Source organism: Patagioenas fasciata, chromosome 16, assembly GCF_037038585.1.
Source record: "Patagioenas fasciata isolate bPatFas1 chromosome 16, bPatFas1.hap1, whole genome shotgun sequence".
NCBI lineage: Eukaryota > Metazoa > Chordata > Aves > Columbiformes > Columbidae > Patagioenas > Patagioenas fasciata.
Genome location: NC_092535.1, coordinates 2496676 through 2522793, shown reverse-complemented (window position 1 = coordinate 2522793; position 26118 = coordinate 2496676). Strand labels below are relative to the sequence as shown.

The 26118-nt window shown below is 40.2% G+C and overlaps 1 protein-coding gene across 10 annotated transcripts in view; it reads right to left on the bottom strand.

Moving 5' to 3' along the window:
• PTPRT (protein tyrosine phosphatase receptor type T) overlaps positions 1-26118 on the bottom strand; it is a 382611-nt gene that overhangs the window by 235848 nt on the left and 120645 nt on the right. For all 10 annotated transcript variants that reach the window (XM_065850187.2, XM_071815733.1, XM_065850189.2 and 7 more), the window contains exons 3-6: positions 14086-14357; positions 10189-10270; positions 6791-6906; positions 4485-4659 (exon numbers count right to left, since the gene is read on the bottom strand). In XM_065850187.2, coding sequence (XP_065706259.2) covers positions 4485-4659; positions 6791-6906; positions 10189-10270; positions 14086-14357 — 645 coding nt within the window. The remainder of the gene's footprint in view (positions 1-4484; positions 4660-6790; positions 6907-10188; positions 10271-14085; positions 14358-26118) is intronic.

The window sequence follows — 26118 nt, the reverse complement described above, 5'->3', positions numbered from 1 at the left end:
CAAAAAGCTAAGAAAAATAAATCAAGGTAAGGCGGTCTTCAGCACAGATCACCAGGAAGCAACATATTGCTTTTAGCTGGTCTATCTCTTGCTTTGGAGGTTTTTTTTCAAAAAGAGTTAAAATGAATATAATAGCTGGGCACACACTTGACACAACCTAAGAAACCAAACTATGCACTGAAGAGATTCACAGTACACAGCCAACAAAGAATAAAGTTCACATCAAGGCAAAGGTGGCTGGGGAGTTTACTGGCACCTTGCTCAGGACAGAAATTGCCCCTTCCACAAATCATTTTGAACTTCTTAGTTCAGTCGTTCTACAACAAATACGATACCTCTGCAGAGAGCCTACGAGCTGCAGTTAGCTACGGCACTTCTGGAAGAGCTCAGCCACCACGCTCTTTTACACTGTCTAGCGCTGCAAAATTATTAAAAGTTCCAGTAATCACATGGGTCTGAAGCATTTGCATCTGCACAAACAGTCTGCTCCCTTCATTGGAAATTAACCTCTTTCCCCTCCACAGATGGGACCTATAGGTCTCACCATATCATAAATATACTCTTTGTTTTGCCAGTTTATTCTTAAACGCTCTCATATTCATCATTATCTTTTCATACTAAGGAACCTGATTCATCCTTGCTTGCACATCATATTGAGTAAAGCACTACTTGTTAGGTTGGTTTTTATCGCTGCGATAGAAGTAATATTTTGATGCGAAAAGGATAGCTTTCTTGCTGAGATAACAGCTCATACCCAACAATTATATCTCGCAATTGTCCAAGTATGCCTTAATCATACCAGACTCTTCACCAACGTCAACGTATGGTGACAGTCCCCCCACCCCTTCAAGGGACTTCTCTTGAATTAAAAATATTTAATGGGATGGTAACCACATGGTAGGTAAATTAAGAATAGCTTTAAACCCTGTTCTCCAGGAGAAGTCCATTAATAACTTCCCTACATTAAACAGGCAGAAGAAAGATGAGCAAAAGACCTAACAACACTTGGAACTCAATAGGGAACTGCTGGAGAGAGTCCAGCGCAGCCACCAAGATGCTGAAGGGAGTGGAGCATCTCCCGTGTGAGGAAAGGCTGAGGGAGCTGGGGCTCTGGAGCTGGAGAAGAGGAGACTGAGGGGGGACTCATTCCTGGGATCAATATGGAAAGGGGCAGTGTCAGGAGGATGGAGCCAGGCTCTTCTGGGTGACAACCAGTGACAGGACAAGGGGCAATGGGTGCAAACTGGAACACAGGAGGTTCCACTTAAATATGAGAAGAAACTTCTTCATGGTGAGGGTGTCAGAGCCTGGCCCAGGCTGCCCAGGGAGGTTGTGGAGTCTCCTTCTCTGCAGACATTCAAACCCGCCTGGACCCCTTCCTGTGGAACCTCAGCTGGGTGTTCCTGCTCCATGGGGGGATTGCACTGGATGAGCTTTCCAGGTCCCTCCAACCCCTGACATTCTGGGATTCTGTGAAATATCACAAGGATGACAAAGAGCCGCTCAGTTAAGACACAGACTCTTTTTGTTCCGTGTTGACTAACGGAATACTTTGAAAATCAACTAAGACAAGACTGAAGAGAACTAGAACACAGCCCTGCGAGTCTGCAGAGGGGCTTTGTTCAGTATTCCTGCCTTGGTAGTAGCAGAACAGACCCTAAGAAAACACTAAAAGCCTTAAAAGAATTTGCATCAGGTAGCAACAAAACAATTTTGAGAGACTTCCTGGAGAGTGAAGATCTCAGAAAAACTGGCTCATGAAAAACAGGTTATAGATACTGTAATGTTCCCTCTTTATCAGCTCTCCACAGATTCACACCATGTATTGACTAATTAATTTAAGCATCTAGAATATCTGAAAGGGATCAGGGGAAAAAAAAAGAAATCACAAACAAGCCCCCATACACACACAGAGTTTAAAACGTTATTCACAACCTTACATTACGTGACAACTATCCTGGAAGAACACTATCATTAATACGCACCTTAAATGATAAGATTCCAGCCAATTTCCATAGTATTTTAAACAATCTTCACAAAAACAAACCCTACATTTAGTTCAGAATATGAATAACTGCCACACAGTTTTTACATAAAGGAAAATTACAGACAAGCAGCATTCCATTTGTATGCAATCAGTATAGCAAGTAGTAGAATCTCTGGGTTTTTTGAAAACCACCCTGTACAAAATTGTATTAAATTACTATATGTGCGACAGTGAGAGATAAGAAATAGAGAAGAGCTATTTCCACTGGAGCACCAAAGGACGGCGAGGTGTACAGATGGAAATGATAGGTTTCTGTGGCTTGACTATTACGATTCTAGAGTGCAAAGAGAAGAATAAATGTATTGGCATTTATTTATACAAGCCCCGCAACAGTCAGAAGCCAGAAAGGTATTAGCATAGATGGCAAACAGCTCAGCACAAAAGCATTTTCACAGTACTACGAAGGTATCTCCTGCCGCTAAATAGACTGCAATAATCTGGAACTAATAAAGTTATGATCTTTTGTACACGATTTCCACTAATTACTTTACAATAATATACTGTTCTTAGTAAAGATGTCCACATAGACAAGGTGCGATTTGGGGACAGGGGGTAAAGCAGAAGGTGGTGCATATTTTATTTCATCGATAATTTCGTTTGCTGAAATAGGTATCTGTTTTTCTAATTTAGAATGTAGAAGACGTACATGTATTTCAAAGCAAAATATCTTTCTGTACCTACCAATTATTACCATTCAGCACTGAAAAATGTAAATTATTCTTTCCTTTCTCAATACTAGAATAAAACATCTTAGAACTTTACATTAAAAAGATACCTAGATGCACTTTTAAACCTTAATTTTTGTTGAATCCCCTATGATTTTATGTTCAACTGATCAAGAGAAAGCATGTGAGAAGCAAAGTATTAGTGTGGATTGAGTGGGTTTAGAGGCAGGACTATTAATTGAGCAAAGCTTCAATTACAGATTAACTTAATGTATACCCAAGTACATTATTGCAATTCAATAAACATCTCTTCAGAATTAAACAATTCCAATTTGCTTTCACTTCAGCCTGTGTGCACGCATTACAAATTCGTGTTACCCACACTAAAACGAGTCAGCCTGGTTGGATGGTCTTATTCACGCGATCCTGGTATGTCATGGTGATGCACCAAACTGACCTCCAATGAACCCCTTAACCTCACCTGCTTATAAACAGGAGCAAGGAGCAGAGGGGTGGACCTTCCCATAAAAATATTGCTCTTCTAAAATTTCTTCTAGCTAGGTATTCACCCAAGTAACCCAGCAATGACTCTATCAGCATCTCTCCTGGTCGACATCCAACCATTCATGTTTGTAACTTGTTCTTCTGTTTCTTCCCTCCTTGTATTGTTGAACATGAAAGCATCAGGCACCTACTCAACCTTGCATATTCTGATATTTGGAAGATTGCCTTCCCCCGATTTAGCTACAATACCGTATTAGACATGCTACTCCTGGCAACTCAGTTCCATTCTAATCATTCTAATTCCTCTAGATTTGAACGAGATGCAAGATCACCGAGTGGGAATTAAAACCACCTGGCATCTAACAGGAACAGTCTCTTCAGTATCTGTGTAATCCGAATATTTGCACCCCGTAACACTCTATATTTAAGGCATTGTAAAGGCATCGGTATACTGATCACCAAATAACAGAGCAAGTTGGCACAAAGTATAACAGTGAACTCATTTCTACAGCAACCCTCCATTTTCACAGAACAATTAAACATTTAAATCAATAAAACCATACTCAGCCAGCAGATCCGTAACTCCTCCCATTTGATGTCACCCCCACCCCAAACACAGAATGTTTTGGGAGCAGCTTAGTCACCTTCTCTCCATGTACGATGCAGTGAGCATCCCTGTGGTGCAGCTCAGGGAAATTTAAAACCCACCACACACCAGCACAGCAAATAGCACTTTACTGCATGTCTCATGGAGGAGAGATTAAGACACATCCTGCATGTGTCAGGCACAGTATCAGCTCTGAATCACAGTAAATAACAGAGCTAAAACTCCGGCATCCTTCAAGAACTACTGATGTTTCTACTGTGGACTTCAGGATGTGAGCAGAATCAATCCCGTCATTTACTCAGCAACCTCGAGTAGACTCATGCGATGCTCCAACACAACTTTATTGATGCCTGATAAAATACTGGAGAGGAAGGCAGAATAAGCTGACTGACAATGTTCAGCTGACTACATTAAAAGTATCCATAGCTACCGTACATTACTACAAAAGCTTATGGAGAGGGCTGTACGCACACAAAGTTTCAATTCAAATATTTGTTTAAAGAAAATGATTGAAATTCATGTCAGTTCTACCCTTTTTTTCCTGCTTGAATTTAATATGAAGGAAAGAAGAAGGTGCAACAGGATCTATATTTTTATACGTAGATGCCATCTGGGAGGAAATACTCATCTTGCATAAATCTGCTGCTTTAGTGTTACTCACCTTTCACTATTAATTCTGCATAATTCGAAACTCCGGATCCCCCGTCTGAACGGATGACACACCGGTACTTGCTGATGCTGCGTTGAGAGGTGTCGGCTACACTGACAGTAGCAGAAAAACGTCGGTGGTTGACCACTCGAGTGACCATTAACGCTGTGTCCCTTCCATGCCACTGCTGTAAAGGCAGACAAAAATAAGTTATGAAGACACACAGATTATGTATCCATATGTAATTCATTCTTTGTTATGCTGCTTAACACCATTCAGAGCTTCACATTCACATCACCAAGCACAATTTTCCGAGAAATACTACTAGGCGTATCCCTGAAAAAATTACAGGGTCATGTGAGCTAGGGCTTAAATATTCTTACACATATATTTAAGTTTTCACATCTATTTAATTTTTGAAATGTGTTTGGGCATTTTAAGTTTGATATGTATTGAAGAGGCTGGAGAGTGACAGCTCAGACTATGCAGTTGTACACAGTATGTTTAGAGGCCTGGCTAGGATATGAAAGTACTACAAATGAATGGAATTTGGAAACCTGCGAAAATGCTACTAATTAACAGATTTTATAAACTTGGTATTTTCAGATGTAAGGCTTTGATTCTGAACCAATTTAAATAAATTGGTTGGATGAACAGACATCCTTATACATCCAACCTTCCTCAGTAAAGCTCTCTGCCAACGCCAGACTACGTTTTCCTAACTGAGAAAGTGGTAGATGAAGAATTAGCTAGAAATAGAAGTTCTCCACATTGTAAACACCTGAACTTGCTCAGTTGGTCTAGTTTATCAGGAGTTTCTAAGAAAAACAAGCTGCTGTTTTGCAGGTTTCCAGTAATCAGTTTTTGGGGGTCTTTCCAAGGTTATTTTCATTAAATGTTTCAATTTTAGAGAACGGAAAACAGGTTTCCACTAGCAACAATAACGATTTCCTTCCAAACCCCTGCTTCTCGCAGGAAAAGGTTCATCCTGCTTCAGGTCCGAAGTGTTTTTACACACATCTAGACATAACTGTAGAAAGTTTTCACTGAAATAACTCAAAAAAAGATAAAGAATAAGCCAAAACATATATCTCAGTGGATGCTGAAAGTACACCATAAGTTAATAAATTTCAGATAAAAATGTAATTTTTAGGGGAAGAGCTGTGATGAGAGTGACTGTCAAGTCATTTCCACATGATGCTGACTACATTGCTCACCAAACTCAAGCCTTTTTCCCAGTGCTAATTTTGATTTTTATGATAAGGCAAATCGATTCCTCCCTAGTATTTACACAAGATTTGAGGCTTATTTTTAAAGTTCCTGAAAATGCCTGACGTCAATTAAAATGTTTAAGAAAAATCTGTTAGTTGACTAGAAATGCCACAGCAGCTATGAGCAAGGCCATTCTTGTCTGCCTCAGATGTTACAAATATGGGGCGGTCAAGTCCTCAAGTCTCATTAATCCAGAATGGGATTAAAAACTGTTGACTGGTTTAAGTGTTCTGAAAGTTTACGTTGGCTTATGTACATGCACAGTACATAAAACATAATCCTCTTGACTTGTTTGGGGTGTTAGGTGTTTAATGGCACAAACGTTTAGGAGAAGCAAAGAGTTTGACTATTTAAAGGCCTCTAGAAGTGCTCTGGGTACAGTGCATGGTCACGTTGGTACTGCACATATCTGAGCACTTCAATGGGCACACGAAATCATTTTGTCCTTCACTGGGAAACACACGCTTCACATCTTCAGTTTGATGCATGTTCCATTTCTAACCCTAGAACAGAAAATGAGTTCTGAAGGTTGTTCCTATATCCACCTGAGTACTATGACCCAGCCTTTGAGTAGGGTGAAAATATAGACAATAAGAGGGGGATCGGTTTGGTCTTTTAGTGAGTGATGAAAAGCAACAATCTGCTGTTAGTGCAGCCAAGGGAAACCGGGAAGAAGAAAAACAGTGGGTAGAAGCTGGTTTTGCCTGTTTTCACCACACAGATAGTGATCTCAGACCTTCGAGCATATTTCTTCTTAATATTGACACTGGGCCAAGGGCAGTTTTGAAGAGTGGAAGGCAACTGAATAATGCAAAAGTGAAGAACTATTCCACTTGTTCTGTCTTTTCTGCTCTATGACCGAGCGTTTAAGGGTGTGGAAATATTTGTTTAAAAATGAAAGTTTTGCCATCGCTGGCCATTTTTTCCATCTTCTCTATCATGACTTTTGTACTTTGTCACCTTAAACTCTCACCTAGAAGCAACTGAAGGCAGTTCTCAAAGGATTGTGTCAAGGGGAAGCGCAGGGGAAAGGCACATTGCTTTACCTGGAGCCAGAGTTTGTCATGCTGTGACCACTTTCCCCCAGCGATACACTGGAACGTCGCGTTCTGTCCCACATTAACCTCCACATTCTGAAGCCGTAGGAAATGAGGTGCTTTTCCTAACAAAAGATGCAAAGTATTGCAAGGGTAGAGCAAGGTAGTAATTGACTGCGTTACACCGACACAGATACAAACCCGCAGCAAGGCATTAGGGGCTTACTCTTGACAAAGTGATTTTGCAAAATAAAACTATTCTTCACTATTTAACTGGCCTAAGGGACCACACAGAGATCTGGTACAGCTGAAAACACAGGCTTGGATCAAATCACAACACGAGCTCATGGTCATCGGCACAATTTCTTACTGCTTGCTATGAAGAATGAGTGAGTAATTTCTTTTCTTGGGAAAATTGCTTCTAAAAAGATCAAAAAAATCAAATGCTTGTCAAGCATGACTGACCAAACCAACTTTTCACAAGGGTCTTTTTTTCCTTTCTATTTTGACTATCAAATACATTCTGGACCTGTAGAATCATAATGTGTCATTCATATGAAATCAGTTAGTGAATGAAATATCCAAATCACTGACCACATTATATTAGTTTAAGATCACTGGCATCAGTGTTGTGCTGATGCTAAATTCAGTATTTATTAAACATTAAGCCAGTGATGTAGAAACAGAGGCATCATGTTTGTTCACAACAGAACTAGATCAGAGGATTAGCTTTTTTACTAAAGACCAGACTGGGTTACCTCAGTAAGTTAACTCACAGGAAAACAAATACTACAGTAGTGAATCTGACACTTCTAAATGAGCTTCATTCTTTCTGGCCTGCAGAAGGACCTTTGTGAACCAGTTGAGAACTTTCAGTAGGACACAAAGAACAGGTTTACGAGACTCTAAAGGTCAGAGTTTTTCAACTTCATCATTACATTTTCTAGTATGCTTAGACACTGATGAAATACATTATTTCAGAGGACATACTAACCCATCTTTCTCCATTACAACCAAATAACTTCAAAAGGATGTGGGCATCCATGTGTACATGAAGCGTGATATTTGGGTATTTGTCTACTATGGAGAGAGGAGCAGAGAGCACACCCCTATACGTGTCGAATGTTTTTATCCAGCTTCTGTATCGCATTCCCCACACGCTCGGTTTGCTGACAGCTCCTGAACGACTCTATGCCATGGTGCTTCTTGGGGATCAGCAACTTGTGGCAAAGTTTACTGCAAAACTACCTTTGGGTGACAGAATGTGCTATGCAGCATTTGCAGGCTAATACTAGTAATAGTCATTTCTGCCTGCAGTCAAAGGTGGGCAGATACAAGCCAGCTCCATATATGAACCTGCGCTTGTCGCATGCAGGGACAGGAGTTGGACTCGATGATTCTTGTGGGTCCCTTCCAACTCAGGACATTCCTATGATTCTACGACACCAACCCCAGACTCCCTGTCCTCAGGTCTGCCCGGCTTTCAGGGCACAGGACTGTCCTCTGCACAGGCAGACAAGGAGCTTCTATCATAACGAACATTATTAACTCCAGTGAATTCCTTCCCAAGAAGGAAAAAGCAAAGAAAAGGCAACACGAGGAAGTTATTTCTTTTTCTCCATTACTTTGTCATCAGGGGCAATTCGCTGCAGTTTTGCTGACACTTTGGTTTGTCTGCTAGACTGTCATCTGTAAAGGTAAAGCAGAATGAAAAAAATAACACCAATAATGTCAGTAACCTCTAGGGTCATCAAGACCTTCATGGTCCCCGGTGTTTTGAGTTATCACGATTGTAAAACGAATATGGGGGGCAAGGCCTGTGCAAGTCAACGGAACAGATTCTGGTGACGTTTGCCCTGGGGCTGTCATCCCTGACCAAAAGCAACACGGGGAATCAGGCAGGAGAAGCTTTTACAAAAACTGCAGAGAACCTCCAGCTTATCATGAGTTCTGCACACCGAAGCTGCAAACTGATTCAAAACGGAGCAGTTAACCGTTTGAATCATCTCGGTTTTGGGTAATCGAGAATGCACTTAATTTTGAAGAGGGACCTGTATGTACTTGGAGGAATGGATTTAAAATAATTTTCAATACTTGATTAAGCAGAAGTGTAACACAGCACCCTGTCTCTTTCTGGTTTGTTTTGGTTTTTTGGTGGGGTTTTTTTTTGTGGTTTGTTGTTATTTTGTTTGGTTGATTTCTAAATCCCGTAACTTTCTTGTCTAGGCTTTGCCCCATAGTTTGTTCAGTGGCCTCTTTCCCAGTAAAGAGATCAATCATCACCCAACACGCTATGGAACATATACAGACCATTCGGGGCATTTGTTTGGATGCTGCCAGTTATCAGGAACATCTGGTTCATACAGATTGCAAGTATTTCTTAATGAAGTAAATGCACCCAAAGGCCTGAGCAATGAGCACATGGTAAATACAAATATAATTTAGTTAAACAGCAATTAACCAGACTGCAGTTATCAGAAATGTCCTGTTAAACTTGAGCAGAACCATGTCTGTCACATTGAATGGCAGCTGTTCTTTCAAATTGTTGTTGCCAGAAAACCAGTTGGTTTCCCTCCATCAATATGATCCATGATATTTTTTGTGAGCAGCTGTCACTAAAACTTACTAAAACTATGAACTAGTGAGAGGGGCTGCTACAGGTTGCTAAAAAATATATATATATATAAGAAAAATACCTTTAGAAGAAACTCTATACTACATACACTACATAGACACACAAAGTCTTCCAGCCACACTGCAGATGCACAGAGAAACCAACCACATTCACACTCAAAAGACTGAGGGTCAAGGTTTCTTTAAATAGGGGAAAAAAAACCCGAACAAACCAAAAACCAACTATGCTTATTATTATGGCTGTGACAGAAGAAAAGTGGCACTTGCGTTTTTGAACAGCATAATGAACCTGCATTAGTTTCTACTCCTGTGCAATTATATTGTCTGAATGAGATTTGTTTCTAATATCTTTATGGGAGTGCTGAGTTGAGAGCTCGACCTTTGAGATATGTCCTTTACCCAGGAAATACGGAAACAATTTGTTTGTTTCTTCATAAATTAACCACATAGGATATTATCAGAAGCTTTTTAGATTGTTTTCTACAGCAATATGATGAAGAAAGAATAAAACTATGAGCTTTGTGTTTTCCTGACATGAGAGGAATGGAGACTTCCCCAGATGTCCTGGCACCAGCTACAGACTGAGAGCAGTTTTGCCTCTTGCACAATGTGCAAATTTATACAATTATGTAAGGCTGATTGTCTTTAGGTGTCTCAAAGGGATACAAGATGACACTTCAGTGCTGACCAGACTGGGTAAATCACTCCTTCAGACTGTAAAGCCTGGACTATAACATACTGATACAGCTAGAAAAAGAACCAAAAGTACTCACTGCATGGATGGGCGAGAACTCTGACTTCATCCACCGCGATGTACCCCGGGTGTCCTTTCAAAGAGACGGATTCAAATATCACCTGAAATACAAAATAAGAAAAACTTTTCTTAAAAACAATAGCTACACCAGTCACTTTGCCAGTCCCCATATTCTGCTCTTACTACAATATCTGAGTCATCGGAGGCATTTTGTCATTAATAATGAAGTGATACAAAGGCAATTCAGCACACACACGAGTATCAAAGACTGAAAATCTGTTTGACAGGGAAAACAGAAAATTAGAGCATATTCAAGAATAGAGACAACTATGCACATCTTTCATTTGGAAGAGCAAGTATACCCTGTGTACACACACACCTATACTCACACATTATTGTATTTTTTCCATATCTCGCGGTATCTCAGCCCTATCAAAGAGAGAGGCACAGAAGCACCCAGGATTTCCTGAAAACAGGGAACTGACACCCAAACATGAGAAGAAAAAGGCAGGAATAAATGCTTATGGGGGTTAGTTGTGCAAATCGCACACTCAATCTCTCACATGTCCTTTTAACTTCGGCCAGAAATGCGGTGTAATGGTTGAGACACGGACATTAACAACGCTTTACATTTAAGGAACATCTCAGAAATTAATATCAGTGAAAAGATAGGAAGCTTTACTCTTAAGAAACATTCTTAAATGCTCCTGAGACCTGCAAATACTAAGCCATTTCATGTTTCCTTACCGATAAACAATCCCACATTTCACTGCTGCTATACACCAGCAATGTCTGCTCATCTGTTGTGGTACAACAGTTTTCTTCAGGCGTGGATCAATAACGTTCCTTGCTGTACATCAAAAAAACTCTTGCTGGCAGACTCTAGTGCTGCCCTTGGTGCATTCTGGGACTAAGTTCATCCTTATGGCAAGCAGTAATTCAAGATTACACCTATTACCTTTCTTCAAGAACTATTACAGCTTTTTTTCGCTACACTAAAGACATTTGCAGGCTGGGAATCCAAGTACGAGTAACTCTGGGGTAGACATTATAAATCTCCCCACATCCATATCTCAACAGAGCCCTTTGGGATCCAGATGACTCCTCCAACCCTTGCGCAGAACTGCCAGACCTCAAACACGACCTCCAGCCATCACCTTGGTGACCACTTTGCCACCAGGCACTTCTCCGAAGTTTTAACTATTTGTCAAAGTCTCAGACACAGGGCAGACCATTCCAGATCTTTTCACCTGACTGAATTTTTTGTGCACACCAAAATTCCAGTGGGTGCGCTTTCTGTGCATTAAGAGAATAATTCACATTTTTCCCAATGTGGCTTTCATTATTGAGGAAAAATGCTATTTTTTTCCTATGTTTCCTGGTGCTTTTGAAATACAGAATGTGCTTTCAGGTCTCTTGCATATGAAGAGTTCTCCAGGCATGCAATTTTGATTTAAAGCTGACACATAATGCTCCGACAGCACATCCTAGATTGTGAGCATGCAATGCAACGCTCCCTGGCTACAGCCACCCCGCCACCTCTGGGCTCCTTCATCCACCAGTGTTACTTTAGTCAAAATTATTGTTATTTGGCAGCCTAAGTCTTTCATTGTGTTTTCCTCCGTGCTTTTGCAAGCTTAAAGTTGTCTTTTTTTCCTTTTTTTTTTTTAACCTTGGTTAAATGTAGAAACTCACAAAAGAGCAGAAGATGGGTTATAAAATCAGAGACTGATGTGGGATCAGGCTGTTCCATCCCACATAACACTGGGACAGATCTCACATTTTAAAAGCCACGCTTAAGGAATAAAAATACAAATATAAGCAAAAGGAAACATCACTCCTGTTCATCAAAAGGCAAAAAAGAAAACCTTTGCGTTTTACGGGAAGGAACTACTCTCCTAGGTAGTTACTGCTGGTTTCTAATCTGTTCATTTTTTGTGCTGCAGTGAAAAAAAAAAACCTTGTTAGATGTAAAGGATTTTTTGCTCAGGAAAAGCAAACTTGACCTGCAAAAGGGCTTGCAAAAGAAGTAAGGCAGGCTCAGGAAGTCTACTGGTATATCTAAGAGTAGGATTGCTCTTAGTAGGAGCTCAGACTGTCTTCTCCAGGTTTTTCAAGCACTGATTACCCGGGTGAAAGATCATTTCTGTGATGTCTGTGGAGCACCGACTATGAAGCAAAGTCTGGTTCGTGACCAGGTTCACGTTAATACGAATGGAGCCTAAGCACTCCAGTATGACTTGAGAGCAAGCGACGAGTTGTGCACAGCCCTTAAATCACCACTTTCTACGCATTTGCATCTCTTTATCCCTTCCTCTCACCGCGTGTATTGTGCTATATATACTGCTGATATCCCCAATTCTTTTTCAGAGACAGAACATGAAAGCATTCTACTTCAGCTCAGACTTTATAGACCTCCTACCCACTTAATAGAAGCAAAAAAAAGACAAAAAAAAAAAAAGGCAAGCTTTTCTACCTGCTGTTTTCTGTCTACAGACTATTTGCTGACTTTTCATAGTTTATTCTATTGTAGTTCCTACCTCAGTCATCTCTTTTATTAGTATCACATGCATATTAGCTTTTCCTGCAAAGTTTAGGGTGCAATTACCTGCCAGGCTTTTTTTTTGGTCTTGTTTATAAAACATGACAAAAATGCACCTTCAACACCTAACATGAAGTATGTGAGTTCACTGTGTGCAATTTTGCCTAATTACGACTCAAATAATGACTGCAAGGCTGCCACAATAAGTTTGAAGTGGATATCTAACAAGTAGCTGTAAAATTACTATAACTAAAATCAACTTACCCATTTACATTCCTCAACTTGTTTCTTTTTTTGTTTTTAATAAAATACATCTCCTAATAGAGCCAGGAAAACTATGTTACAAGTAGTGCTAAAAAGAAAAGGAATGGAGGATCTCATGTTGATAACTCCTGTTGATAACACTGTACAAATGATACCCATGTTGATAACATAGTACAAATAGTACAAATTTTACTGGTAGCTTCTATACTTACACCCCTCTTATGGGCATAGGAGAAGTCCAAATGCAAAGCTGAGTTTACAACTGTTCCTTCTTATGGAACCAACCAAGGGCCAAAAATAGTTCAGGCAAATTTATTCAGAGACACAGTTACACATCTAGACACTCAGTTTTATTTACATTTATATAGTGCCACGGAAAATGCCAATAAAAGTCTGTTTATGTGCCAATTTCATAACAAACAAGTGGGTCGTAACTTGCCAATAATTTGACTCCCAGCTGCCTATTCATCACTCTGTGACCAGACAGCAACTGAAGAAATAGGGTGAAGTGGGAATATGTCAAGATGCCTATATAGCCCCTTCTGCTACCAAACTGCTATACGGAAATTCATTCTGAGAGGAAAGAGTCACGGGGGACTTGATTTTCATAGAATAATTTTGCTTGGAAGAGACCCTCAGGAGCATCGAGCCCAACCATAACCCAACTCTGGCACTAACCCATGTCCCTGAGAACCTCTTCTAGATGCCTTTTAAACCCCTCCAGGGCTGGTGACTCCAGCACTGCCCTGGGCAGCCTGTTCCAATGCCCCACAGCCCTTTCCAGGAATAATTTTTTCCTAATATCCAATCTAAACCTCCCCTGGTGCAACTTGAGGCCATTTCCTCTTCTCCTATGACTTTCATAATACCTATTGCTATGCTTATAGCTCATACCTAGCCAAATCATAGACTCACAGAACAGTTTGGGTTGGAAGGGACCTTCCCAGCTCCCCAGTTCCCCCCTGCCATGAGCAGGGACATCTTCACCAGCTCAGGTTGCTCAGAGCCCCGTCCAGCCTGGCCTGGGATGTCTCCAGGGACAGGGCATCCACCACCTCTCTTGGCAACATGTTCAGAGGAAAAAGAGATAAAAACATTACAAACTCATACCTGATAAAAATGTGGCCAGAATGTACTGATGGCAAGTTCTGCTTTCACCCATCCTTCTGTAACAACACCAGAGACGTTCCAGATGGGATTGCCCTGTGGTCCTCCGTTCACCTTCACGTAGACGTTCAGAGAGCCGGGACTGGAACGGTCTCTGCTGGACAAGTAATAGTGGAAGTCGATGCAATGGGTGTCGTTCTCCTTCAGCGTAGGCAACAGCAAGTGAGCTTTCTGCCCAGATGCCCGCCCAGAGCTGTTCACCATCATGAAGGAGCCTATGGAGCAAGGCAAAAAGAGAAGGAGGAGGTTTCGCTTGGCCTTTTCAGTAAAAACAGATCCATCAGAAACGTCAGTGATTCCCTGTGAAGCCAGAAAGCAAAATATTCATTTGAAGAACTGAGACTAGCTATTTTATGGCAGTTGTTAGGTAGCAGAAAGAAAAGATACTAAAATTGAAGGGTATATATACACATAAACAGATTTAGGGTCAACTAGAACCACTTTAATTAGACAACTTCAAAATCAAAATAAAAATACTATTTTGCTTTTATTATTTTATAACCCTGTGATAAAGCAGCCACTCTAAACAAAGGCATATTCACAATTCAAGCAGCACCTACCACGTACTGTCCCACAAAAGCAAATTCAATACAAAACTCCAACAACGGCCCAAATTCTCAGCTGATGGTTACCCTGCATGGCCCCTACCCGCTTCATGCCAATCTATCCCTGTGAACCCTGCATCTTGGCACTATAAATTTTTGAAGGTTGTAATGTGTTATGAAGAAAATCCGTTTCCAGAGCACAAAAGAATCGGGTTTGTAAGCTTAACAGCAGCATCTCAACTAGAAACAATGCAACAAGGACAATTATTCTTCCAGGAGGGAAGGACAGGCTGAATTCAGGCAAGGAAATATATATTAATACTAAGGCAATTTATGAGTTTATTAACCTGGAAGCTTGCATCATATTAACCATAGCACTTGATGTTGAACTCGCATTTTGATTCATCAAGCAGTTATTTTACAGCACATTGTGCCTCAACTCATCTCCTCACAGATGCATCAAGGTGACAAATGTTAGCAATAAGGAAAAACATTATGAGAGTTATTTGATTCAATTCTGTTTAAAGGATCTCCTTTATGTGTGTGTAGGCACTCGCACTCAGAAAAAGCTGAAGAAAACATAAAGATTGAAGTGGGGGGAAAAAAACCTGTATGTCAGCAGCCAGGCATGATAATTTTTAATCAAATGCAGCCCTCTTGACATTCTCAGTTCTGATGCTGCTGCCAAGGAATCCTACAAATGTGTTTCTCTGCTCGCCTCTTGCAGTTTACTGAAGATTGAGTTTGAAAAGCCTTCCCTCAATTCTAACCTATTGATTTTCCCTATTCCATGCCCTAGAACTGCGACACTCGGACGGGCCGGATAAACATCTTGAGCAATTCTATGCAGTGAACAGCCATATGTTCTAAATTTATATTAGATACCGGCAACTTTCTCCCTGTGTTTATATGATACACGTGCATTTTGTAAAGGATTGAAAAGCATGGACGCAGAAGGAAATTCACCTTAAAAAAAGAAAAGAAAAGAAATTCACACATTGTTGGCAAACTCAGGCACAATTCAAGCACAGCTGCGAAAGAGGTTGTACTAAGATACGTGACAATTTATAGGCAAGATGCTCTCTGGCAATCCTATAATTCATTTTGATATGCTGAAAATTAAAATGGCCCCAAATCAAGAAATTCCAGATTCACAGCAAGCACTTTGAAAAACATAAGAGCTGAATCCAGACTTCTCAATTTCTCTCTAATAATCAAAGTCCCTAAGAGGGGACCCTGACAGATGTTCACTGTTGGTCTAACTCTGTTCCGAACCAACCACAAAATCCCCTTTTTCAGTGCGCACTGTGTTCATGTTACTCTTAAAAATCCACCAAAACAAGGTAAGGTTTTGAGAAAGTGAGATCCAGATTCCATTTCTCTGACTTTGGATGGTGTACTCTCAGAAAGCACAACTGCCAACAGGCTCGCAGAGGCAGCACAGCCTGATGGCAAAGGCAGCGGCTGGAACCCGACAGCCTGGTTTCTACAACTGATTACGACGCTCTGGTCCACGATCCCTGTCAGCACACATCGCCTGCCTTATCTTCCCTTACAAATAAAGTGATAACGGTCATAAGAAACTCTCTTCTGAGAATCTGGGAGGAAAGCCGCTGTAAAACTGCTGAGTAACAATGGTGGAGTCTGGAGCAGCTGTTGAGAAACAGCACAAGATGCAGTGAAGACAAGCGCTATGGTTTAGGTCGGATATTAGGAAAAAATCCTTCCTGGAAAGGGCTGTTGGGCATCGGAACAGGCTGCCCAGGGCAGTGCTGGAGTCACCATCCCTGGAGGGGTTTAAAACACATTTAGACGAGGTTCTCAGGGACATGGGTTAGTGCTGGAGTTAGGTTATGGTTGGACTCGATGATCCTGAGGGTCTCTTCCAACTGAAATGATTCTATGATCTCTGATGCTGTACATTTGCCAGATCTCACGCTTGAGGACGATGGCACAGTCCATTAAAGCACTCCATAAAGAAATACAGAGCTCCTGTGCATCTATAAGGTGCTTGCTGCACTGGGTAGAAACCCAGGAAAACTCACTCTTGCACCATCATTGATTGGATCATATGGCAAATCATCTCACTTCTTGACAGCTTTTTCAACCTTTTTGTTTGTTTGTTTAAATAATATACATATTTCTACCCTAAAGAACTACTCTGAAGCTGTACTGTGTCTATCACATTCCAGTCTTGAGCTACACTGGGGTAAGCGTTTCAATAACAGAAAAAGTTAAGGGGTATTTAGCTTTTACAGATTCACGTATAAAAATAACGAGCTTTCCTCTGGGAGAAAAAACACCGCCTTTCATAAAAAGTTCCAACTAATAATTACAACTTTATTTTTTGCCACCCACAAAAAAATGAATCACAAGCTATCGCAGTCTGACAATGGCCTTTTGTGCAACTGCTGACAACTCTAGAGAGAGGATGGAGCCTGAATCCAGCGACTGACACATGAGCGAGTAAAATATCCATCCACCAAATAGCACTTAACAAAATGATTAGACTCGGTTACTAAAAGAATAGCCTTACAAGCAATTGTCATATGCAAATTATTCATAGCTTCTTATTTATAGCTTATGATTTTTTTAATGCAGTACGCCTAGAGATGCAGGAGAAAATACTATCAAACTGTTTCCTGTCTCCAGTGAAGTCCTGATAGGAGGTATTATTTAATATGACAGTGGAAAAGATGTCCTGTTACAAATGTCCACACCCAGCGATGCTTGTCTGGGCAGGACCGGTCGTTTAGAGGCAGGCAAAAGATCATGAAAATTGCTCCCACCAAGAGAAAAATAAAAACAAAGCAACAAAATAGCCTTTTAAGGACAAGTATGGTTTTCCTTACCCTTAATAAAAATTGACATATTGTGATTCAGAGCCTGACAGCCTTCTCTAAACCAAACGCAGAATTGAAGCTGATGGGACTTATTCTCAGTTTATAGGCCTATATGTGCAAATAAAGAGATACAATCTGGTTTGGCGTCAACAAACCACTTGTCAGTTTTTCCACTCATATGAAGAACTAGGGAATGAATTAACAGGTCACAAATGGAAATTATTGATCAATGGATGACTGAAAGCCACTTAAATGTCTCCAGGCACAAATATGAATAAAACAAAAGGTATCTTGGAGAAACTTTTATATAGACCACTGCATCTCCAATCTGAAAAATAATAATAGCAGGAAAAAAAAAATGATTTAGCCTTGTTGTTGTTTTGTTTATTTCCATCCAGCAAGTTCAAATGCCATAAAGTCAATGCTGAACTGAAAAAAATTAGTTCGGGGAAGAAATTACCCATGCTGTGTAAAAGTTCTTTTCATATATTTATTGGACACAGAAGTATATGCTCATTAAAGTAGACTGAGTATCAGGCCAATTAAATCTGACACTCTTGGATCAACAGGTTAGATTAATTAATATCTTGCTGGTTTTGTCCTGAATCACCAAAAATGAACGTGTTAAATTCAAACCAGGCAGAAGCAAGGCGGGTGGGAAGACGGTAAATAAATTCATTTTTAAAAACCCATTCAAAGCCAGGAACATAAAACGGCACTCTCTCATAGTTATTAAACACACCACCGAAAATTGGGGAATTAAACCACAAAGTGCTCTCTAGCTGGCCATAAATTTCAATTTTTCCCCTGCTTGGTGCATAATGATGCCTTGATAAGCGTCCTATTATTGATGCATCTGCAACATATATCCTCTTTTTGGAGCTGAAATGCTACTCTGTAGCAGATGGTGGCTATTGTGTTTACACATCAGCACTTTATGATTGCATTTTCTCACGTCTGCAGTAAAAAGAAAGCCGTAATTGAGTTTTTAATGGCTTTGCACATTGTTCATTAAGATTACATGAGTGTGTTCTGACAAATGACAGCTGAAGAAATGAGCCACTGAGAACTCCTCGAGATCACCAGACAGACCTCGGCGGATGCTGTTTCACTGCTGCCTTTGAAGAACTGCGCTGTTTAAAAGTGAAATTATGGCAACCATTAAAGACCGACTGCAGACTTGAAAAGAAAGCTGTCAAAATGCCCAACTGCAAAAACGAGACTCCTAAAGCCTTGAAAACTCCAATCGGGTAGAGAGCGAACTCCTTCCAAAAACAGAGGAATGGGTTTTCCATCAGGTGCATGAGCATCTTTTCAAGATGCAGTTTTGCTTATTTTCAAAGAAGGACTCCATCTTCAAGAAAGGAAGTCTGACATCTGACCTTGTTAAGGGAGAACAAAGCAACATGGAACAACGCAGGTTGGAAAGGGCCTCAGGCAAAGCAGGGTCAGCGATGAGGCCAACTCAGGTTTCTCAAGAGTTTTTATCCACTGGGACTTATAAACCTCCCATTCCACAAGGCGCTCTAGAATCACCTTTGGCATCAGCTGCCAGAAGCGTTTTGGTGAAAATATTACTCTGCTAGGAAGTACTGAAATCCATGTAGTTCAAGCACATACTTATTTTCAATATATTGGACTCTTGGTTTGCTTAATCATTCAAGACAAATAGCTGAATATTTTTATTACATAATTCTAGAGTATTAGAAGTGGTTTACGTGTCAGCCAGGATTAAATATCTCATTAGTAGGCACGCAGCTACATTACTAACCAGCATTTATGATCTTTGCAACTTCTGTAAAGCTTCCATATGTTTTGTATATGTAACATTTTCTTGGGAACTGCAGAGGGATTATCATCTCTTCTATTTGTGACAGAAAACATATTAAATGTAATGCCAAAAGGCAACTATAGCCAATGATGTCTGAAGAATCCTTGCAAGAATTGTTTCTCAAACAGTTTGTTTTTACATAACTGTGTTCTAACCATATGGTCACTTATTTGCACATTTAAGAAATCAACACTAGAGCTCTAAACTCAGAATATGTTAAAGATTATATGCACCGAGCTATTTTTGCATCAAATTTTCAACTTCACTGAGCTCAGTTTCAACAAAGCGTTGGGTGCTGTTGAAGTCGGTGACGCTATTCTGGGTGTACTGCAGTATGGCCAGGGACGGAATTTAGTACAGTGAATTCAGAAAATAATTAAGGCCACCCCACGAGCCACAGCGCAGTATGGAGGCACAAGAATTTCCCAAAAGGAGCAGCTCAGAACTGCAAAAGCAGAGGCTGGTGCAGCCCACAGTGGAGGCGGGTTGGCATAGGAGGAAGGAGCCTCAGTCATTCCAGCCCACATCTGTGAGCACTGTATCCATTGGTCCTTCCCATTGGGACTAAATTAGACCAGATTTTGCTTTTGAAGAGGCAATGTTTGCTGGTCTAAACTCGCATTATGATTACAGTAACCTAAACGGGGGAGTTACTAGCAGCATCCTCTTTTTCAAGGCTGTTGTACTGTTGGGCTGACGCTTTCTTGACAAATGTTACTGACTTATATTTCAAGAAGAGAAAAGGAAAAGGCACCTTGAAGCAGCTCAGTTGCCAACAGTGGGTAGCACCAGCATTCAGAGAAGGGGCCTAAGTGTCCATGATAAAATACTAATTTAATACACATTTTCTCCATAACATGCTGAATTTGGTGACTAGCTTATGACACCAGACAGTATTTGTGCTTAAAAAGAATCCCGAACCATGCAGCTGCAATTCAAGATAATTAAACTAGATCCATCATTACACAAAAGTCTAATCAGTAAGTAAACATCTGATAGTTGCTGAAACTGGACAAATATTTCTAGTCAAATAGCTTGAGAGTTGTGTTCAATAACAAAGCATTTGAGTAGCTTGAGATGTTGCCTTTGAGACATTGTATACGTCTCCGTGTTTTAATCAAATATGCTCAGTACACTCAACGTACGCATAATTTGTAGTATTTTATCATGACTCACTTCTTGGTCTTTTTAATATTAGGAAGCAACAAGATTACCAGTCTCTACAAAGGCTATTATTCCCATGTGCTTTTTTGAGCCCAGCTGGATGCCTGTGTAAATATTTTGTACTAAATTGTCCAAAAGTACACATAGATTTACTTCCTGTAGACTGCAGTTTATTTAGAACCTAACAGTGCTACATGCATGATATTACGTTTTTATTAGAAATTAATGGTGTCTACTAAATCATATTTTCTGGTCAAGGTTTTCCTGCTGAAACTCGAAAGGGCTGGGTACCACAACACCCCTTCTGAGCTCTGCAGGGGATGGCGGACTGACCTGTTGCCACTGCTTGGATGGAAACTTCAAATACTGTACCTGGTGAGTTCCTTGATCCAATCTAAATCCATCTTTTTCCCCGTTCAGTAACTTTCATGTGGTATCTGGCACACCACAACAACTTGTTTATGTGGCCATAAACACATGGAACTGGCTAGGAAGACTTCATTTAAATAAAAGGTAGATATAACTACATTATGAACACAGCACCAACTCTCAGCACTTGTTTAAAATGGATGAACCTAAAAATTACAGGCAGCAATGTGAAATTGCAGTTCGTAATCTGAACTAGAAATAATAAGCTACCCATGAGACAGAGCCTCCAATCATCCTGTGTGCGCCAGCGTTTGCCTTGAGGTCCTCACAGCTCCCAACAAATTCTCTGTCAGTGCCAAGTTACTTATTTTATTGCTCATTTCCTCCTACAGAATTCAGCTTGGAATATAATTAGGAAAGACATTAGGGCTGTCAGTTGTTAACCTTCTGCCACATTGGACTATTCTCTATCTCCAGTCGTCTTCAAATCCCACATAGAATTTGGTTCCCCCCTGAGGATTCCTTTATTCAAATAAACTCTCAGGAGGTATTTCAAAGGCTTCAAAATCCTTGGAAAATCCAGTTTTAATCCATTATTACACTGGCACAGAAGTAATTTCTGTACAGTAGAAAGTCATAGTTTTCCCCTGCAAACGCTCTGCTGGTTACTCTTCCAGGCTGGATTCACCTAAGTGGATTCATCTGTTTGCTATTGTTTCAATCGTTTTACCTCTGAGCTTTCTAGGATCATCCCTTTTCCTTTTCTTTAAAGAAGAAAAATCTCCCCATTCTTCCTTTGAGTAGCCAATTAAACAGCTCTGAAAAAACACATTAGCAAAACAATAATTTCACTTAAAAATGTCCTCAGATTATCGAGGACTTGCTCCTTAGCAAAACCACAACCGTTTGCCCAAGAGTACTTTAGTATGACATGCAGAAAGGTCCAAAAAAAAAAAGACATGATAATTCCTAGAACTAAGACGAGTGCAAAGTAATCATTTAGACCACGGGAAGTGTACATTTTTCACCAAGTACAGAAGCTAATTACTGATATTCTAGCTGACTCACCAGTTCTCGTTTCCTGCAAGTAGGAGATTTAAATAAACCTCATACCTGCTATTATCTTATTCTGAAGTTCTCTCCTCACCCCATTTTCAAGTTTCTACACTACAGTTCAAAATTGTTCTTAGTAGGTTCCTTTTCATTTTTTTAATTAGAATGTCATTTTTATCCTCAAAGCTTCACTAATTCTATTTATTAAAATCGTTGTAATTTAAGGAGGTATGAAACATCCTTTGAGGATTACACATTTTCGTCTTTTACCAGACAACGAATACTGGGAGATGTTCCCAGCATAAACAGTAATAAAAGGTAAAACTCTAAATTAAAGGTATTAGAACAATATAAAGTATCGAGACTTGGAGTGTTAGGTAATTACAGCAGAGCATTTCAGATGGCCGAGAGGTAAAGTGAAAACTTCTGTCATGTTTTCAGAACCTGAATGAAGAAGTTTTCAGTACTGGCACTGCTTCAAACAAGAACAGAGCCTTTTTCCATAGGCAAGGCTTAGCCCTGCTATTCCAAGTGTTTGCAGTTGAAACAAGTTGTAAATACCTTGCGTAGAAAGAACTCAAATTAAAATGCACCTGAGCAGTTTTCTCAGGTTTGGATCCTGTTCTAAATGAATCAGGCAAATAACCTGCTCCCTGAACCCAGCATGACCAGGATCGGCGCCAAATTATTAACGAGCATTTTCTCAGTAGGATTATCTATCTTTGAAAAATAATTGCTCCTCATGGCCTCACAAACAAATGAGCCATTCATGTAGGATTTACACTGAGTTAATGACAATGTTCACAAATTCATGTAAACAGACTAACCTTCTAAGCATGTGGATGCAATTAGCTTTCAGTTTCTTTATTAATCTCTATTACAGAAACCTACTCCAGGATCATATTTCTGTTCCGTGCTCTAGAGCAGAGTCCGCATACATACTCCATCCACAGGGACTAGAATGGCACTCGGCTCACTTGTAAAGAGTAATAAAGATTAAATGAAGAAGTTTATACCTCTGAAAAACAGCCATTTAAATAACGTCAATGTTTACGACAGGTAGGCAATAGTATTTTTTACTTTGGAAGTTTTACTGACACATAACCAGGGTAACCTGTAGAACTGGGTCGTGTTTTGTCATTGAGTCAGGGCACTGCCATATTGAACTCCCTGAGTTGAGTCATTTCATGAAATTCATCATGTTTTTCCTTTAAATGAGAGTGTATGCGCAGGTAGCCTACTGTATTACCAGGGTAATAAACAGCGGTATCTGATGCTGGATAGTTTGAGTACTTCTCAAGCTATCAAAATTTCTCAAAACTATACATATACAAGGGCATTTAGGCTGCCTTCTCTAGTTGTTTGATGAAGCACTGAGGTGCACTGGAACACAGAACTAATCCTTCAAGTTGAGCATCGTATTTGTTTGGGATCAATCAGAGGACATTAGCGGTGCAACCACAAAGAGCCCAGTGCTGTTCCACACACAGAACTATTCCCTTCCCAGCTCTGGACTGTGAGGCACAGAGAAGAATCCATCACATTAAAACAAATACTTTGTCTAAAAAAAAACAGTAGAAATGCTAATAGCTTAAAACAAAGTCCCTTGGTAACGCTCTGCTCAAAGCAGCTTTATAAACATACCATTTTCAGTGGCTAAGAACTGTGCCTGAGATGGACCACCGCTGCTTGTGATACAAATGTACTACATTTACAAACAAAGCTCTTTTGCATTTGTTTAGCCCTCTCTGTTACTTTGGGTACACAGAGCACCGTGATTTAAGCCACCGGAGGAATGGAGGTTGAGCAGTTCTCCCATCTGGCAATTTTCCTTCGCAGGTTTGCCGCCTCATACCATAAGGAAAAATCCAATTTCCAAACCTACGGGCAGTCCATTTAAACACATCTTTCCATTTTGAGCACATACCTCTTGCAGCTTGTGCTTTGAGGACACGCAATTATGTTTCACCCTTGTAAGGCAGAGGCTCAGCGTATTCCTCTAAAAACTGGCAACATGCCCTAGGTTTACATTCCCAACATAGATATCTTTATGAAATTCTGATTTCACAGCACTGTAGATACCACATGCCAAGTTCAACCCTTCCTCCAAACAAAGTCTCTAAGAATTCTATCCTATTTTTCTTTTCTTCTAAAATAGTGGATCCAGTATTAGACTATATTATTAAACACTTTAAGATTTCTTTAGTGAGTGTATTCATGACAATGCATGAAGGAATTAACAAGAATTAAGATAATTTGCCCCATTTGGATCAGTTTCTATTTTGTATTCACACAGCTTCTATCAAGGGGACTCATTTGGAAAAACAGCAGAGTGTAATTTCTTCCTGTTCACAAAATCTGTTGGACTCAGCATGCAACCATGTCCCTACCAGTTTTCTGAGAGCTGTGTTTCCAAAGAGCATATCCTTAATCTTCCTGGAATTCTCTGGGTCATTAACATACTTATTTTCTTCCCTAATATATTTCCGTTATGCATCAATGTAAAAGATTTTTTTAACCACTTGCTATTTAGGAAACTGTCAAACAACTCTACCTCATACACAATGATGCTCAAAATCAAACACATCAAGAAGCATCTAAAATTCCACATAGCAGAGAGTTGTGAAATATTTTGTCAGTTTTCAAAAGTGTAAAATAAAAGTCTGGACTGCCGATGAACAAGCAGCACAGCACATTTCCAAGTATTTTGACCAACACTGTAACAAGTACCAAAAACTAAGGACACCGACCACAAACTACAGCAATGTCAATGAAATTAAACCACTAGTTTTTAGTACAGCATATCCAAACTTCTATAGCTCCGGGCACCTTTTAAACTACATTTAATACTACAGGTACAATTTTCAAGTGTCAGCTTGTCCGTCCCTGCTTTCTCAGGCATAGATGCTTGCTGCATGACAGGATTCCATGTTCCCAGCCACACAATTTCACAGCAGGAGTCTCAAGCGTGCTTAGGGCATGCATTAAAATGTGAAAAACCACATATTTGCAACTTTGCAATAAGTGTGAATTTTAAGTACTCATCAAGCTCTTGAAGGTGTTGTTGTTAGTACTTCAGTGTCCAAGATGTTCTACAGATAAGTCAAGCTACAAACTTCAGTTTTCCCTACTCAGCATGGTGTGACCATCCATCACGTCCAGCGTGACATGGAACATCCAGAGAAGGAACAGTTGGGTTGGACACTGAGCTACCACCCAAGCTGCTGGAGTCTGCTTGCTCATCTTCCCCACACCAAACACCCCCTCGAAAGAGTCTTCACAAACATTTAAACAACACATGCCCAGCACCTCAATAAAACTCAGAGCTTTCAAGTGGGTGAAGCTGCAGCAAACCAGGGCACCTCATGCCAAGGTGGTGGCCATGGCCAGGCAGGGTTTCTAGACCTCATCCCTCAAGCTGTGGCTGTTCAGTTATCACAGCCGGCAAGAACGTGTCAGGTTGACAAAACAGCCAAGGTGGCCACAGAAGAAACCACAAACTGGTTTTGCCACCAGGCCTCTCGGTCCGCAACCAGGAGGGATGCCAACAGCTAATGTAGCAGTGAAGCAATTTAATCAATTCAGTTGCTGCCTCCTTATGCAAATCTCCCAGCGGGTCCTTACGAATTTGCTAATAAACATAAAAATGGAGAGAACAGTTCTTCCTTCAAAGAAAAGACAAAGCAAACGTTTAAGATCCACCTGAAATCTGTCCTATTAGATTATGCCCCATCAGTGTGAGACAGTTTTTTCACTTCAGATAAAGCATATAAGAAACGGAAATACCACATCTGATAAGCAACTAATTAGTCTGGTATTTTCTCTTTAAAATCACCTAGCCTGCAATGCTTTCAAATTAAATACGACAAGAAATCTTATATGGAACGGTTGCAGAATAACACCTTTTACAGAAACTCTCTAAAACTGGGTAATTAGTTATCAGCCTTGAAACCTTCAAACTTAAGATGTTTTAGGCTTATTATACAGGGAAAAAAAAATCACAAATTCCATATAGCTACTGAGAATCACAACAGATTTGCTACTAGAGAATTGGTTGCTAGAACAAGTTTTAAATAAGCCAACAATCTGAAGGTCAACTCCAACAATGTGAAATTCTGAATTTCCTTTCTTTCACAGGTCAGTAGAGACAATTCCTGATGTCTTATTGTCC